This window comes from Hipposideros armiger, unplaced genomic scaffold (assembly GCF_001890085.2).
Source record: "Hipposideros armiger isolate ML-2016 unplaced genomic scaffold, ASM189008v1 scaffold_29, whole genome shotgun sequence".
In the NCBI taxonomy this organism is placed as follows: Eukaryota; Metazoa; Chordata; class Mammalia; order Chiroptera; family Hipposideridae; genus Hipposideros; species Hipposideros armiger.
The window spans coordinates 1,589,509-1,607,071 of record NW_017731379.1 but is presented as its reverse complement, the minus strand read 5'-3'; the positions used below and the strand labels follow the sequence as shown (position 1 = coordinate 1,607,071).

General features: G+C 50.2%; 1 protein-coding gene across 9 annotated transcripts in view; it reads right to left on the bottom strand.

Annotated features, from left to right (window-relative positions):
• The window catches only part of MSI2 (musashi RNA binding protein 2), a 400,159-nt gene that overhangs the window by 10,395 nt on the left and 372,201 nt on the right, over nt 1-17,563 (bottom strand). For 2 of the 9 annotated variants that reach the window (XM_019636623.1, XM_019636622.1), the window contains exon 12: nt 17,205-17,254. The exons of the other annotated variants lie outside the window; for them this stretch is intronic. In XM_019636623.1, the coding sequence (XP_019492168.1) occupies nt 17,205-17,254 (50 nt within the window). The remainder of the gene's footprint in view (nt 1-17,204; nt 17,255-17,563) is intronic. 9 annotated transcript variants of the gene reach the window in all.

Genomic DNA, 17,563 nt, shown 5'->3' with positions numbered 1-17,563 from the left:
TTTTAATTTTGTTTGTTTGTTTTTGGATCCATTAAATGGCAAATTTGTTTTCAAAAAGACAAAAAAAGATCTCCATTCTCCAGCCCCCACCCCCCGTTCCCCCACCAACCACGTCCCCCCTCCCCACTGGCTACCCCCTCCCTTTCCACCCTTCCCATTATAGCCCCTTCATGAAAGTCGTCCATACTGAACGTGGTCGGAGGATGGGATATGTCATGGAAAATTTGGGCATCTTAACATAACCGTAATGATGGTGGCAGAGGGTTCCCTTTTGGGGTGGAGAGCAGGGGATGGAGGGAGGGGATGGGGTGGCGATGGCAAGTCTGGAGGCTGGGGCCGAAGCTGGGTGAATGCCAATGATAGTCTACAGGACACCCACACACTCACCTCCTGCAGTAGAAGGAAAGGGGGGATTTAAACTTTTTTTTCCTTTTGTTTAAAAAAAAAAGACAAAGAAGTATGAATGCAGAGCATACTGATTGAACCCATTTATCGCTAACGCATCTCGGACCGAAATGCCTGCTTGCTTGCTGTTCGTTAGACTCAGGTATAAACTCCAGGCAGAGAAAAAGAGCAAGGAATGTACCTTTGCTACACAGAGGCTGGACTTCACACCCACTGATCCTCAGAGGGGTGCGGGGAGGAGGCAGGGGGAGGAAACACTGCCTCGGGCCCCCTCTCGCTGCCTCCCCCCCAATTCCATCACTCCCTCCCCAGTGAGGGCCACAGCCTGTCAACCAAGTTAATTTTATTTCCTCTTTATTTCCTCTTAGTAGCTTAAACTTTTTGTTTTCCAGGATGGAAAAGAAAAAAAATATATATATATTTTAATTGCAAAAGTAAGTTCTCACTGATTTTTAAAGCCGAAGGTGAGTCTGGGGCTGGCCACGTCAGGACGATAGCTAACCCGTTTCAAAGAACCATCTGGGCGCCACACATCTCCACGGCTCCAAGGGGGCAGCTCCTCACAGCAATCTCCCTTCTGCCCAGCTCAGCACTTCCCTCTCTGCCCTGTGACCAGCCATCAATGGCGAAAGGAAAGAACACGTGCAACTCCCCTTGCAGCCATGAGCTCGCCCCGGAGCCTGTGGTGGCAGTCCCCCACTTCTGGTGGGGCTTGAAGGGCCAGACGTGGGTAGATTTTTACCCACTTATCACCGATGGGACAGACTGACAATACACTCAAGCCAGGATGGTAGGAGACTGAGATGGGGACAAGAAGAGACCAGAAGGGACCGAACGAAGCAGAGAAACGGGAAGCTGCTACCTGCGGCAGGAGGCCCCAAGGTGAGGACCCTTGGAACGCCGAGAAACGCATCAACTGGCTGATGAAAAGAACAGGTTAGAGAGAGAAAAAAAAAAATCACAGAGGCTTAGAGCAAGTGAATGGCTGATTTGGAAATGCTCTTGGCAGACAAAGGGGATGGGATTTTTGAATATAGAAGATTAAGCTCGTAGATAACATTTGGCCCTTCTCACTCGTGGAGGCAAATATCAAGCTGAGATGTTCAAAAGGCGGTATTATCTTGGTCGAACACACTTTTTCCCTTTGGGCTAGGGAAAATGGAGAGAGCTCAGACCGTGGACTCCTGGTTCACCCAGGCAGGTGACCACTCTCCTATATAAACTAACAAGTAACCAGCCTGTTCTGTTTCAGGGGAAGGGGTGGGGGACACAGTGGAAGACAGATGTTTTTTGGCTTCTTTCTCCTCTGGCCAGATGAGGACCCAGGAAGACGCTGGGCAGGTCTACCTATCGAGGGGCTAGAGAGAAGGGTGGTTTCAGTCTTGGCTCCTTCCAGTAAGCGGAGGACCATCCAGCCAGTGGAGGCAGCCTGGGAGGCAGGACGCAGCATGCCCATAGAAAGATGCTGTCTAGAAACACCCCCCGCAGAGGCTTAGAAGACACAAGGGCTGGTGGTATTCTGCCTATCCCTGGCTACCTCTTTCAGTCCTATGTGCCCAGGCCTGTAGCTTAAGAGTTGGTATGAAGGAAATGTCACAATAAGCTGCTCTTAGGCCGGCCTTGCCCCTCCCCGCTCAGTCATCTTCCATCAAATGACACTAAAATCACCACGGAGAAGGTAGTATTAGAACGCAGCTTTAAAACTCCAGGTCCTAGGGCCGGCCGAGTGGCTCAGTTGGTTAAGAGCTCGCTCAAGAGTTTGAGCTCTGAGCAACAGCGGTTCGAGTCAGCCCGAGCTGAGCAGCCGTGAGCTGCCAACAGGTGGCGGGATGGCTCAGCTAAAAAAAAAAACAAAAACTAAAAAAAAACTCCAGGTCCTGTATTATTATATACCCTTGCTCCTCACAATGCCTGAGCCACAGCTTAAAGGCACCTTGTAGGTATCCCCCCTCAGTCCAGGGGGAAAGTCTGGGCTGTGGGTTCCCACCAGGGGGCGCTGTCGGCAGGCAAGATGCAGCCCGTAGGCGGCTGGTCCCCTTTCTCCAGGCTTCTGGGCAGTAGAACCTGACCTCTCAGCGGCTGGGGGCACGGAGATGTGTCTTTGTGTTTCACAGTCAACAATCCCCTCTTTCTGTCTCTGTGGGCAGAGGACCCAGGTTCCAGAAAGCATGTTAAAGTCCCCAAACAAGCCATCCGGAAACCCATGCATTTCCGGAAAGGCTCATAACAAACAAACGGCTCTGGCTGCTTGGGAGAGAATGGGGACCGTCACTTTGCACTCAAACTTGTCAGCAGCTGCCCCTTCTGTCTGAACGTGGGAAGGCATTAGGGACCAAGTGGTTTTCTTCTTTTGGGGAGTTCATACTTAACACTGGCTGGCTCCACAGGAAAGGGAGTTACTCGAGGACCCCCTCTCCCTCCAAGCTGTGACCTTGAGAGGAGGGGCAGGGGGAGAAGGCATGAGGTTGAGTTCCTGAGGTGAGGGTGCTTTCTGCGCAAGTCACCCTGCAGTCAATGCTCAGTGACCTGGATGGATGGTGCCTTTCGCTGGCCACCGAGCCTCATTTTGAGGGGCCGAACCAGTCCCACAAACCATGATTGGGTCAGGAAGAGGGGATGGGACATCATTTTCAATGGGCAAGGGCACTTGCTACTGCGCAGGTAGGGTGTGTGTGTGCGCGCGCGCGCAGGGAGGGTGTCAGTGATGCTGAATAAATAAACAGTGCTGGGATTTATAAATGGGACATTATGACTCCTATAGGCCGGTCTCAGAAGAGGACAATGTCTTGCAAACACCTTGGCATTTGTGCGGCAGAAGCTGTGAGTGTTAAATGGCCTGGGTCAAGCCCTGCACCAGGCTGGCAGTTTGGGGGCTCATTGTGGGGAGCACCCACAGCAGCGGTTTCATCCTGGGAAACTTCCTCTTCACTCCTCACCCCCTCCTCCCCAGCATCCTGTGTGCTTTATCCATCCAGGCAGCCGATATGCTCAGGGAGGCAGCTATAGTGTGGAGAGGGGGAGCACTGGACTTGGAGTCAGAAGACCTGAGTGTGACCCCGGCCCTGACCTCCGTGTCAGCCCCTTACCCGCTGGCATCCTCATCTGTGAGTGCTGCCTGCCTTAGTCAGCCTGACTCTCAGTGGGCTGTGGCGAGAATGAAAAAGAGAAATCACTCTATAACCTGTCCAGTTTAAAACAAATACACCTATTTTTGAAATAGCTGTGTATGCAGAGCCCAACAAAGCAGGTACCGTATGCAGGTTTAGGAAAATCTGATATAGGAAAATACAATTTGTTTGCCATCCAAATCAAGAGGTGATTTACAAAAGGATCCAATTTGCCCACCTGGTGCATTTAATCATCTTGGACCTGAAGAAAGGATTCTGGGGGATGGGGGAGGGGAGCAAGGCAGAAAAGCAAGGACCCGGAATCTCACTGAGGCCAGCAAGAGGAAATACAATTGAATTAAAGTTGGAGGTATTTTGCATTGGATACAAGGAGAAACTTCCTGCCCATCAAGGAAACAAAACAAAACAAAACAAAACAAAACAAATACCTGACCCTGGAAAGCCAAGGAATCTTATCCTTGAGACCTTGACAAAGGTCTGTCCTGCAGGCTTAGATGCTCAATCTAGACCTTGCTTAGACCCAAAGCTCTGGGTACCTTTGCCCTTGGGGTTTTAGGGCAAGCCCAGGAGATGCCTGCTTCTGGCTGACACACAGTCTGCATGCAGCTCTGCCCAACTGGGTCACAAAGGGCTGGGCTGAGAGTAGAATTAGTCAAGGGGCGGTGGGGGGGGGGTTGTGGAAGAGGGCTGTGAGAATCAGAACAGCCTCACGGTAGGTCTAGGAGAAGTGTATTTCTGTGTATCCCTCAGTGACGCTACTGGACCTGAGGCAAAAAGCTAGACCGTAGGACTGTAAGGGGGGCAACCCCTGAGAGGGCCCCTCTGGCTCAAAGGCCTCAAAAGTGGATTATAACTGATCCAGAGAAATGAACTGTTTACAAAGTCCTTTCCAGATGAGCTCAGCCCACATATCTGGGACAAGCTTGGGCCCTGCCAAGTCCCAGCCTTGGTTGGACCCAGGTCCTGGTTTGGTGGGTCTCACATTTCCCCAAAGAGCAGGGACAGCTCTCAAGACAATTTCAATCACCCACTTTGCAAATTATCTGCTGCTGCCAGGTTTAATCTCAGGCAGGAAGCCCTGGTGACCCCTGGCACATTTCTGGGACAGAGCATGAGCTGCTCACGGCGAGGCAAATGCAATGGTGGGCCTGTCCCTACCATGTCCAATTCAGAAGGTAATGTGCTGCCAAAATAGAATTCATTACACATGCATTTAGGGTCAGGTGGCAGAGAGAGAGGGCTGACTGGTGTCATGGCCCCCATTCCCAGCCCCAGCCCTTGACACAATGGAGGACTGCGAGCATCAGCCCATGCGATATTCTTTGAGGCCAGGGCTCTGTTAATTCATCACACTGGATTTTAGGGGTTCTCGTTTGTTTTAGAGAATTTAAAGAAACTGACTGAAAAAGGAATGAGCAAAGGGACTATGGTTGATAGGCTGAAGCCAGAGACAAAAAGAAGTCAGAGCCATTGGCCCCTCCAACACTCACCTTCACCTTGTCTATATCATGCATCTGTCTGCTTGATTAAAAACTTACCAGCACAAAGACTCTGCCTCCCCTACTACCAAGGGATTCCTCCACGTAGGGAGTGTGGACAGGCAGGTGGCTCTCAGGGTTCTCACGGAACCCTGTGTTCTCCAGAGCAAGACTGACCTGCCTGTATTCCCCTATAACACTGGGCACTTAGTGGATGCTGGGTCCATAATGCCAACTGGCTGTCAACAGTGGAGACCTGCTTGGGTCCCTCTTAGCAACCAGCCAGCCATTCCTTCCTTGGGGGCTCTGAAGAGTGGCAGCTGGGCAGCCCAGGGCCTTCCTGGGAGCAGAGCTAGGGAGCTCCCTCTACAGTCTTCTTTCTGTGCCCTCTGAAGGGATGAAGGGAATGCCCGCTATAGACTAATACAGATGATCAAATGGGAAGGGCCAGCATGAAAAGGTAAGCCTGTTTCTGATAACAGACGGAGAAAACACTCAGCTGTGAATTATTATGGCCTGTCTTGAGCGGAGCAAGGGGGCATTGCACCCCCGCAGTCTGCCCGGTCACTACGTCCTAGGAATCCTTGGCTCCGCTTTTCTTTCTAGAGCTTCGCCTGAAGGTGGGAGAGACAGGGAGGGCCAGCAAGTACGTCCAACCTGGGGAAACTGTACGACACACTTAATGAAAATCAAATCAGCTCAGGGACCCCGATGAAGGAACAATCCATTTTATATGCAATACTTTTTTTTTAAGCTCTGCTAAAATGCAGTCTATTTCAGAAGGGGAGGAGAAGAAATACTTCAAAACTAGGGGAGTAGTTAAGAGGGCATCGGGATGGTATTTCTTTTTCCCTGTCTCCAAATACAAACAAAGATATTACAGAGAGGTACAAACTCAGCCTGGTATCAACAGGTCTTGACATACCCAGAGATGCCTGGCTCCCTTTAATACCGCACAGGACACGTGGAGAGCGTTTGCTCATTTGCTGGCCTGACAGGGAAGTCGATGTCACAAAAACACCTCAAATGTCAGTGATAGCGGTGCCAATCTTATAAGATTACAGCTTCTGCTAGTTCTCTCAAAACCTAACCTGCTTTCGACTGCTCTGGTTGGTGCTGATGTCCGTTGGTTAATATTGGCCTATCTCAAGTAGGGAACTGACGGACAATAGGACCCAAGATTTGGGACTAATAATGTTGTAGAATGGTCTGAGCTTCCAGTCAAATCACACGCCCCTAAAGAGATTAACCTCACTACTGGTTGGATCTAAATCCCTCACATCATGTGTCAGTGGTGAACCTGGAAATTCCCACCATCACTCAGATCAGGGCAGGGAGAAAGCCCCCAATACCCAGAGCAGGCCTATCCGAGGAGGGCCTTGTGGCCCCGACTATATACTTTATTGAGGTACAATTGCGACAGAAAACAACTCCTTCTCTTTCCATCTGGATGCTCTTTTACCATCTGATTTGGGTCTGTAGGTATGTCTCCTCCTCAGAAAGGCCCAGGTCCGGCTGGTTGGGAAGGTGGGTGACGATAGGAGGGGGATTAACGGTTGACGGCCATATGCTCCTGGTGTAAATTCTGAGGAGGCGGCAGCCTTGAGTGGGCCTGGGCTTGGTGGCCAAAGAAACCAGGATTTTGTCATGAGGGAAGAGAAGTGCCTTTCTGGAGGCAGGCGAGGTTCCCATCTCCCCTAGACCTCAGGGGTCCTGAGGGATGGCGCTTGTTTGCATGTATCTAAGGAAGGAGGGGTAGAGGAGTCCCAGGAAAGAAAAGGCCGTGCTGTGAGGATGGGAGTCACTGGGGCTTGTGCGGTACTTGCTCTGCCATGTGAGCTGTCTGCTGGGCTGCAACAGCTTCACCAATGAACAATGAAGGGCCCTCAGCAGATCGCCCCAGCTCAGGCCTCACGTCTCAAACACAAGGTGGGGTGCCTGATCCCTCTCGAATGTGAACAACGGTTTCAACAGCCCCTCCACCCTGAGCCTCAGAAGCACTTTAGAAGACCAGGGGGAATCAACCTGGCAGACAAATGTTTAGGGTTTGGCTGAAGCAGGTGGTGTTTTTAACACTCACATCCTGTTGTCTCTTGCCTAAATTAACTGGTTTCAGATTCCAGGCCCACATAGGTTAGAACCTGCAAGGGGCAACAGACGGGGAGACTAGCACCCATGAGATGCTTTCTTGAGTCAGCCAGCAGCTGCGCACACAGCCCTGGGAAGGCAGGTGCGGTCTCCATCATCACTCGGCTGGGCAAAGACGGGAAGGCGCCACAACAGGTCAATGCCAGAGCCTTTGCTTCCTTATCCAGCCCTCCCCAACCAGAGAATCAAATGGAAATTAAGACCGGGGGTACGGTGCTGCTAAGGACTTCCCCCACACCCCCAGACTCCAACAGTTTGGTTGCTCCAACTGTCTCCTAGTTTAACCCTGAGAATGTTTGATCTGGTGACTGTCTATGTCCTTGAGGCAATATCCACCCCTCTCTTTTCAAAAAAGAAACCAGTCTGTTTTTTTCCCACAGGTACCCAGCCGCCCTCTGTGCTGCTGTGCTGTTGTGTGGTCACTCACTGAGTCCCACCCTGTCTGCCCCAGCCAGAGGGGTCAGGTCCTTGCTTGTGTCTTGTGACTCCACTCGCCGCAAGCCCAGCATATGTTTTCTGTACTATGTGCTACTGTTGAAAAGAAAACACTATGAAGTTCAAGGCCAGAACACTATATACCAGACTGGGGGCTCCGTGAGGTGGGGCCATGCCTGCCACATGCCATAGGGGACTGCCGCTTTCCTGAGGATCGGACCACCTCTGAGCCACATCCTGGAGAACAAGGCTGAGCACACAGTATTGCTGGAGTCAGGGAGAGGTGGAGACGGCCAGAAAGCAAGCTCTCCTCTGCCTAAGCCCTCCCAGGGATCCTTCCAGAAAGCGCTACCAGAGGGCCGGATTTCAGTCCCGAAAAGAACACTTCATTCTGCTGAGGGCAGTCCTGTGGGGAGCTGGAATGCCCTAGGACTCATCAGTATTTACTGCCCAATCACACTAAATGGACACTCACTGCCTGAGGCTCCCCAGCAGCCAGGGGTGGGGAGGGGAGCACGCCCAAGGGGCAGCCCCTTTTAGACCTGCACAAAAGGCTTCCCACTTGAGCAGCCTGTCTTTAATGATTATAAAGGCACTGGAGTTTAATCCATTTTTTATGTAAGCGTTAATAGCTCTGTGTCCTTGAAGTTCAAAGCGGTCGCATACATGTCACTAATTAGCTAAGCACGGAGCCATTCAGCTCCCTCTCATGATTCTAATTAGGTCTTTAATAACAAACAAACTCCGACCTTAACAAAAGGCCCCCATTCGTCAAACAGTCAAGGAGTATGGCTGCTTCCCTGTTTATGTTTGCTCCAGGCTGCTAGTGCTGTGTATAAGCTTTTAATCTCAGCCAGGATAGGCCTATCCTAGAGAGAGATAGGAGAATCCATCCATGAAGACAAAGACCTTTTCAGCCCTCCTGGGAGGGGTGGACTTCCTGGCCCTGCTGGACGTTCCAAGGCTAAGGATCCCAGACCAGTTTTCCTGCTGTTAGAGAAGGTTGGGTGAGCTGTCTGGTTTGGCTCTATTTATCTGTTTCTGAGGTAGAGGTGCCGGTGACAAAGTCACAGAGATGACGTGAGGCTCTTTATCCTGCAAGAACCTGGTGGTACTTGAGTCCGCAGATACACACTGGACTTGCCTGGGGAGCTTTTACTACTACTGAGGCCTGAGGCCCACGCTGGTAGATTCTGATTTGATGGGTCTGCAGTGTGGCCTGGACACTAGCAATTTTAAAAACTCCCCAGGTGATTCTAACATGCAGCAAAGTTCAAGAACCCCTGTGTTGGCCCTGGTCTCAGAGCTGATTTGCTCATTGACAGCAATTATTAGCAGGCCCACCTTTATTAATGAATGCCACCTTGAGAGCCAAACCCTGAAGGTTTAATCAACCACATCTGAGGATGGAAATCTGACTATAGGTTTTACTGATACACAATTCTGGAAATATTTCTTTCCCTCTTACTGCCTTCATGTATTTAAAAAATGCATGAATGACTGTTTTCAAATGACTGTGTCCGCACCAAGTTGCCTCCTCACTTAGAAGTCCCTGGCTTTCTCTTCAGTTACTCCTCTCAGATCTTAAAGCACTGACACGGTCACCCCTTGCACCCCCAATGACAAGAGATTGAGAGCTTTGGAAATAGAAACAATACAGAGCTACAGAGCTGAATGGTCCCCAAGAACCCTCTAGTCTAAAATCCTTTGCCCCCCAATGTCCCAGCCTGCAGAAGCAGGGCTGGAACCAAGTCTTCAGATTCCCTACTCTTCCTTCTATGATCTAATCCTCTTTTTGTTTTCTTTCCTCAAAGCTGCTTATTTTTATCACCCTTATCTGATTAATCCACAAGGTGTCCCAACCCCCAAAGGTAAGGGATATAAGAGAAGCCTCTGAACTGTTTGTGTCCCCAAGGCCAGGGCACAGGAAGCTATGTTGCCCATCTCTGAATACCCCAGAACCTTCCAGCAAGTAATTTCCAAGCCAGATTTGTTTCTCTTCAAGCCAAGTGGGAGGGAAGACATTGAAATCTTGGGGACTAACTCAGTGGAAGGTTTAATGACGACTTTATGCATCTGGAGTTGAATAATCTAGACCCACAAAAGTCAAATATTGTGGCCAAGAATACACAGCAAAACTGGACAAGGGGTTTCCTCCAACACTGGCCCATGTTTTCTGGTTTTGCTGCTGGTCTTTTCTTTGGAGGCTGGGTCGACACTGCCAGACCCTTCCCCTGGGTCAGTGTGTAACTGACCCGCCGTCTCTAGGGCATCCTGGGTTCCGTGTGACTGTGAGGTTGAGCCTCTCTTCCTCCCTGCAAGGCCCAGAAAGCAAATGCTCTGCAGGTTACAGTCAAAAATAACTTCCAGAGAGAGGGGGGAATAGTGAGGCTGGACAGCCTTTGCTTTCTACAGTGGGCTCTACCACAGGCACACAGGTTTGCATTAATTGTTTACCACAGACTTGGACAAACCATTTTATTAATATTAATAAGTAACCAGGAACAAAGGGCCCCTTTATTTTTAGCTTTCCCTAATTGCGTAGTAATTACTCATCTACAAAACAAATGAGCTCTTGCTCCTGGTTGCCATGGTACCAGGAGCCCAGCCTTCCTGCAGGACGATTGGCCAAGGAGCCCACTGCTCCCGCCCCGGGCCCGCCCTTCCTCAGTCATTGGCCCAAAGCAAAGGCAGCAACTGGGCGGCCAATCCCCTTCCAACCCTAGGACTGGGCTGGCCTTTCCAGCGACCTTCCAGATTCGGTCCTCACAGCTCACAGGAAGAGATGTTGACATCTCTAAGGAAAATGTCTGTCCGGCCTAAAGAGGCCTTGCTCTATAGCCCAATTTCTTTTGGGCAGTGACTAAGTTCCTCCAGTCCTGTTTTAGCTAAAAGCTCGTTTCAAATAATTACCTTCAGGCTGGCTCCCTCTTGCCCTACCACGCCTTCTGTAGGCCTCCTGTGGGCCTCCTTTGTCTGCTTTTGGTCTGAAAGGACTCAGGGACCAGAAGTCAGGTCAGAAATGTCAGCTGAAGCTAGACAGAACCATGATGTTAAGTCTGCCACAGAAGAAGCTGGTGCAAAAAATACATATAATGCCTCCCGAGGCCTCGTGTAAATGATTTTGAGTTCTCTCCTCCAAGGACATGGAGACTTGAGTTGATGGCAGCGGTGATTTTTTTGTTGAGTGTATATTTAAAGATGCACAGCTTTGCTCAGGCATTTCTGGGCTGGTACGATGGAGTATCCGCTGATGGTGGCTGAGAGCTCAGATCTGATGAGATGGACCTAGGCTCCAATCCTGTTTCGGCCGCCTCAGACAAGCTATCTAAGCCACAGTTTTAAAATCTTTAAATGGGAGTGAGAATGATAGTGCCCACTTCATAGGATTATGAGAATTAAATGGGATAAGACAGGTGGGTTTGGCACAGAACTTGGCGTATTCAAAATACATACTTTATTATTAACATATTACTATTATTATTTAATTAAAATTGGATGAGAAGTGTCACTAGCATTCTGTCAACCATTTGCAAGATATCCTTCCCTTAAGCAGTCTCCCAGGTGGGTATGAATTTTGAGATGCTGGCCGGAACCCTCGTACCCATGCTATCGAGTAGTGGATTTCACTGTGGCTGTCTCATCCTGACAGATCTGATTCCAAAGCCAATCATAGTTCGAAAGCTTTACTTGCCCACCTCCTGTGCTACAGAATCCCAAGCTAGAAAAGGGAGACCTTTTTATTAATATTAATTAGCATCCAGGAATAAAAGGCCCCTTTATTTTCTGCTTTCTCTAATTGCATAGCAATTATGCATGTATACTAAAAATGAGGCTGACTTTGCCTCCTAGAGGACTGATGGTTTATACTGTTGCAGAAGGCAGGCGCCACTCTGAAATACATGCACGACAACTTCTAAGGACTGAGAACTCCACCTTTCATTCAGGCGAACTCCCCAATCAGGAAGAAGACTGAGAACACAAGGTTGTGCTGAGGAGCTAGAGCAGTGGAGGGGACATCCAGGTAGGCTTAATTAGGTGTGGCTTCTGGCAGTCGGCGCCAGATTTTAACGGAGGGAGCAAACACAAAGACAGAGGGAAATGCACTGGCAGAAAGCACAGGGCAGCGGCTGCATGAGGGCGCAGCAGTGGGAACCAACAGCCCCAAGCAGGAAATGAGTAACAACTTGGCTGGCAGAAGTAAAGGAGAATCACAGGAAACTAAGGTCCAATGCCCTCCCATGCCTGCCTCCTAGCTGCTTTGCTCCCCTCCCGTCCCCTTGCATTCCAGGTCCTAAATCCAGCCCCAGCCTTGGGGGTTAAGGGTCAGGCTGTGCTCTGTGGGGTCACTGTCAGATTGATCTTTAGCTGGTTCTGTCCTTACCGAGCCCCATTGCCATAAAGAATGCGAACCTCTCTCTCCCATGAATATGACCATGTTGATCTGGCTTTCAAGGTCTCCCGGAATCTAGCCTGTCTCTACCTCTTCACGCCTATAACCCTTCCTTCACCCAACCACTGGCCTGCCTGCTCATCCCACTGCCAACCTTTATTCAAGTTCTCTCACCTAAAATGTCCCCTCACCTCCCAATCCAAATCCTTCAAGGCCCACTTTTCAAGCCTCACCTCCCATCCGAGCTTTTTCCCTGCTGAGTGCTCTCTGTACAGGAGTCTAGTCTCACTAAAGACCTGCTCTAATGTTGATTGTGCACTGTCCCCTCCCCAAAAGAGTGGGAGCTGGCTGAAGGCAAGAAAAACGCCCTGGACTTCTGCATCCCACCCCAGACCCCAGCGTGAGGTTAAGCCCAGAATCGATCAGCTAATGGGTAAGAGCTAAAGGCCTGCAGCATCTTATTGGTCAGCTGTCCAAGAACATTTATGGAGTGTTTACAATGTACATGAATTAGGTGTCACATGTCTTCAGTCCCGTCTTTCTGATCTGGGCATTACTGTCAAGGCTCGTCTAACATACAAATCTGATGTCATATCCTGGTTTCCGGCCTCTTTGAAGCTCCCCGTTGCCCACGTGAATCAAGGCTGCTTAGCATGGCACCACGGCCTCCTGCTCGGGCTCTGCCCAGCTCTCCCGCTTTATCTGTTGCTCTCCATCCCCCTCAACCTCCAACTGCATTTTATTCTCCAGCCAGGGTGAACCATTTGCAGGGCTTCAAGTTCACGCTACTGTTCTTGGTTCTGGTGGCTTTGCACATGCGGTTCCCCCTGGTCTCCTGGGAAGCTCCTATTTGTCTTTTAGAAATAGAAACACTCACTCCCTTGTGAAAACTTCTGTCTTCCCAGACAAAGCTAATCACTTCCTCCTCTGTGCTTCTGTTACTGGGCTTATAGCATCATATTGTGAGTACCTCTTAGTCTCCACATTAGGCTGGGAGATCCTTGAGGGCAGGGATTGTTGCTCTGTAGTCATCTATGAACTTCTATGACAGTGGTGGGCATTCACTACTTGTCTATCCAACACCATTTTCACTTCCCCCTTCTTGTCAGCACCCAGATTTTCCTTTGGCAATCCACCCCTCTCCCACTGTGGAAGAGCTCTTCAGTGTGGAGGGGGATGGATCCCATCCTCAGAGATTAGTTCTCGTAACCCAGGCCTTAGCCAAGCAGCTGCTGGATTTTTCCTAGAATTATAGACCATGTGAGCCACTCCCCTTCTTCCAGACGGGGTGGTATGAAGCAGGAAACTGTTGCAGCCATTTTGCCACCATAGGAAATCCAACATAAAGACAATATTGAAAAGAGGAAGGCAAAGCTAACAGAACTGTAGGAAAAGAGCCCCGGATAATCCACATACAAGGCCCATTCTTCTATGGAGCTCCTATTGGGTTGTCGGAAAAGTCATGATGTATTTTTTCTATGTTTTGCGTTGCAAAGATGCGTCATGACTTTTCCGACAACCCAATACGTTGTTAGGCGATAAATCCCCTATCATATTTAACCATGCTGAGCTGGGTTTCTGATACAGCCGGGTGTCTGATCCAAAGCGTAGGACAATGCCTGCCACATATCATAATAATTATTGTTGTTATACACATAATAAGTATCTGCTGAACTGAACTCCATTGCAAATGTGCCCTGGGCCCAGTTCTGAAATCTCGTCTTGAAAGTCGGACTGTAAGGCCTTGGAGCCTGAGTCCTTGGCTGACACAGTGCTGGCAGCTGAGGTTGCTGGGCTCTCCCAGCATAGCTGGCACTCCTGCATGTGCACGGTGTCCGGGCAGCAGCTGAGTCCTACGTGAACAAACATGGCTCCTCCACAGGGCTACTTAAAGGAGGCCCAAGACCAGGGTTCAAGTCCAGGGTTCTTTATCCTTGACCAAAGCCTTGCTATCCAGGTAACCAGCTTGTGAGACTTTGTTTAAGTCATGGAACCGTTCTCTAGCCCCGCTTTCTAATAAAAATAAACAAGTAAATCCAGGTAAAAACTTCCGCCTTCCTGCCTGTCTCGTAGGGTAGCTGCAGTCACAGATATGACAGTCTAAGCTCTACAGGAACGTAAGCACCCACACTGCACCCAGGCATGTCTCCTTTGATGATTCTCACCAACATGGGGGGGTTTCACCAACTTTCGGGGCTCCGCAGATCCTGCAGTGCTCCTCCCCAGCCCAGGGTGCAAGGAGGGGATCCCTCTGTCTCTCTCTACTGTGGCCTCCATGCTCTTAGGGAGTTTGCAAAGGCACCACCACACTTTCCACCCCTCCTCCTGAGCCAGCACGAGCGCAGGGGAGCTGCTCAGGGGGCAGGCACAGATGTGTCACCCACTGAAAATAATTCCACTGATTTAAAAGACCATTAACATCCCCCCACTCCATTCACTTTAGGATTAACTTATACTTAGGTCTGGGCTTCAAGGCTAGTCACTAATTGCACTAGAGTTGATTTATCAAGTGCATGGTATTTCTATTACAAAATTATTGATTAGAGTTGATGTATTTTATCCTCAACAGGGTTGGTCCAAAAGCCCTTGGAAAATGAATGAAGCTGAGGTCAGCGGCGGGTGGCTCTGCACATTACTATAAATTCACTGGGGTTACTGAAATCAAATGCTGGACTCTTTATGGGGAAAGTCCTGGCTCTCTCAGAAAGAGGTTTTAACACCACACTGAGAAACGAGGTGCCCACCCCCAGAGCACAAGGCCGTTGGCTGGGAGATGTGTGTTCAGGGAAGGTCTTCCGGGGTAAGTCTGGCTGGTTGCAGCAGATGGTCCTAACGGGTCCCAGAGCTGCTCTCCCTCTGGGCTACTGCACTGGCTCTACTCCATGGCCACAGATGTGGCTCTATACTAGTGAGAGTCTGTCCCCATGACCCTACCCACAGATGGGCCGTCTTGGGGGTCACAGCCTCTAGCGAATGCTTGCTGCTAACACAAGGGAGGCTGGGAGAGTGGAGATGGCTGCACAGCAGCCTCCCCTTCCTGGATGGACACTGGCTCCTGCAGATGGAGGTGCAGGAAAGCCATCTTCAGAAAGGAAAGCAGCACCCTGATTCATTTTCCTATTTTGTGTGTGTGTGTGTGTGAGTGAAGCTGACAGTACCAGAAACAATGCCTCATGGGAAACAGGGGCTCTCAGGGGGTGGGATCTGCATCCTCAGACCACTGAAGGCAAGAAGAGGTATCTGCCTTGATATTCTTTGGCTGATGTCTGGCACGAAGTCAACCTCCAACACACGCTGGTTGAAAGCAACATCTGGGAACCCTAAAGCTTATGCCGCAACACTACCACTCACGGCCCTCAGCCCCTAACACATATTAGGCAAAGGGGGGACATGAAAAACATCCTGAGACAGGTGGGAAGGGCACGCCGGCTTCGGGAGAGCTACTCTCTTCACCAGAGCATTTTCTTTCATGGTTCAAGTTAAACTAGTTATTCTACGAATTTTGCTTTTGCTTTTGTTCAATTTACCTGTTGGAATGGAAACTCTTAGCATGTCCAGCCCTGGGACAGCAAAGCCATTTTCTTAGCAAAGCCAGACCTAGGATTTAGGTCAATAGGGTGGATTTTCCACTCTGTTTTCTGTCCCCACCCTCTTCTGCTCCCCAGCCTGGGTCAATCTGCAGCTGTAGCAGCCTGGAAGCCTCACCCTTCCAGATATTTCCCTCTGCCCACCCCGCCCCCCTCACCACGTCCATGAAGGCCCAGCCAGAAGGACAGCACCTTCCAGATTTCCCTTCCTGGGTCTCGGGGCCCTCATTCGGTCTGGTGGCCAACTGGCCTGCTCACATGCAACCCTTCTTCACCCTGACTGTGCCACTGACTTCCACAGGACCGCTTCTCTCCACAGAGCTACCATTTTGCTCTGACCCTTCACACTCTTGGTGACTTCATGGACGTTGCGACTTCCTGGGCTTCTGCCTTCCATGATAGATGAGGGACATCTCCAAAAGCTCTCAGAGACCTCTGGCACTCCCTTATGGCTTGTCACCACAAATACAGGAGAGACAGTCTGTCCAAAGACGACTGACTGCACATGCCCCTGAGCTGAGGACAAAGGCAGGAGGACTGGGAAGTCTTCCTGGGGAGATGGAGAAAAACTGTGGCCTCTTCTTTGACTGTTCCAGTTCCCCTCTTGCTCCCCATGAAGCCGTGCCAATAATCTCCATGCTGGGCATGTCGCCATTCTCACCCACTTGCCCTCACCCCTTGGGGAGCTCATCTAAAGGCGTCTCCTTCACCTTCACCAACTGTGAGAACCAATGCCAGCCTTCACTAGGACCAAATGCATTCCCCGTCCGCACACGGAGGACCTTAACACCTTCATCCCTGTCCCTACCACATCTCATTCCCCCTCCATCCTAGGGAGGAGACCACGTAGGCAGGGCTGCCACATGATTCTGTATCCTTGAAGGGACGACGGTGAGCTGGCCAAGAATTCAAAGAGTAGAGGGCTTGGAGGAGCCTTGCTGGTAGCCCCTAAGAAATAAGAAAAGATCTGCTCTGTCCAAGAACCACATGAGGAAGACAGAAACAAGGAGGAACTTTGTAATAAGACTCCTTCCAGTTCTGGTTCCGTTCACTACAGTTGGACACGATCGACAGAGGTCTCCATCGGGAAAGCTAGACCTGACGGGTGGTGGCCCAGTTCTGGACTGGGGTGGGGGCAGGGAGTGTGAGGGGAGGTGGTGGTGGCTGATGGCAAGAACATGGATCCAAGCCCCCCCCCCGGCAACATTGAAAATGTGGAGCCCCTTCTTGTCCTTGTCCCCCACGCTGTCCTTCAGACAGCCGTGCTGTGCCGAGCTGCCGGAGACCCTGTAATATCAACTCAACAATGCATGTTCTACAACTACAACTACAGCTACCAGTACATGTACTACGGTGCATGCATTTAGTTCAGTCCCACAGATACATACACTCTAGGAACAGGCAGGGAGGTGTGAAATGTTTTACTGGACAACAGGTGTTTTGGAGTTGTAACTAATAATAATAATAATAAAAAAAAATCGAAAACGAAAGTACAAAAAAAGACATTTCTCGAGAGTTGGATATGAGTTTGTTTCTTGAACTGTTTCATCTGAACAAGCAAAAACATGCAAACCAGCTGGTACCAACAGGAAGCTGGACACTGAGAGAGGATTAATAGGTGTGGACAAACCTTCCCGCTGAGCGTGCTCAGAAGAGTGTTTGAGAGGAGGTGTGCAGATCCTAGCGTAAGAGAGGCGGGAAAGTATGCCTCAGAGACACTCTCTCACCGCAGCCCCCACCAAGCAAGAGAAAAGACAACAGAAACATGACTCTCACACTCACCACCACCGTCGGGAGCTCATGTTACTACATTGGAACAAAGCTGGCAAGTATAAAGTACAGTAAGGGGTCTTGGCTGGGGCCGGAGATGGGATGGGAGAGGGAGGGGGCTCAGAAGCTCTAAGACTGGTACACGGACCCACCCGTAATGTCACCCAGAAATAAAAATAGCCTGAAAATCCGAACCACTTCCCTCTCCTGTGGGGGTGG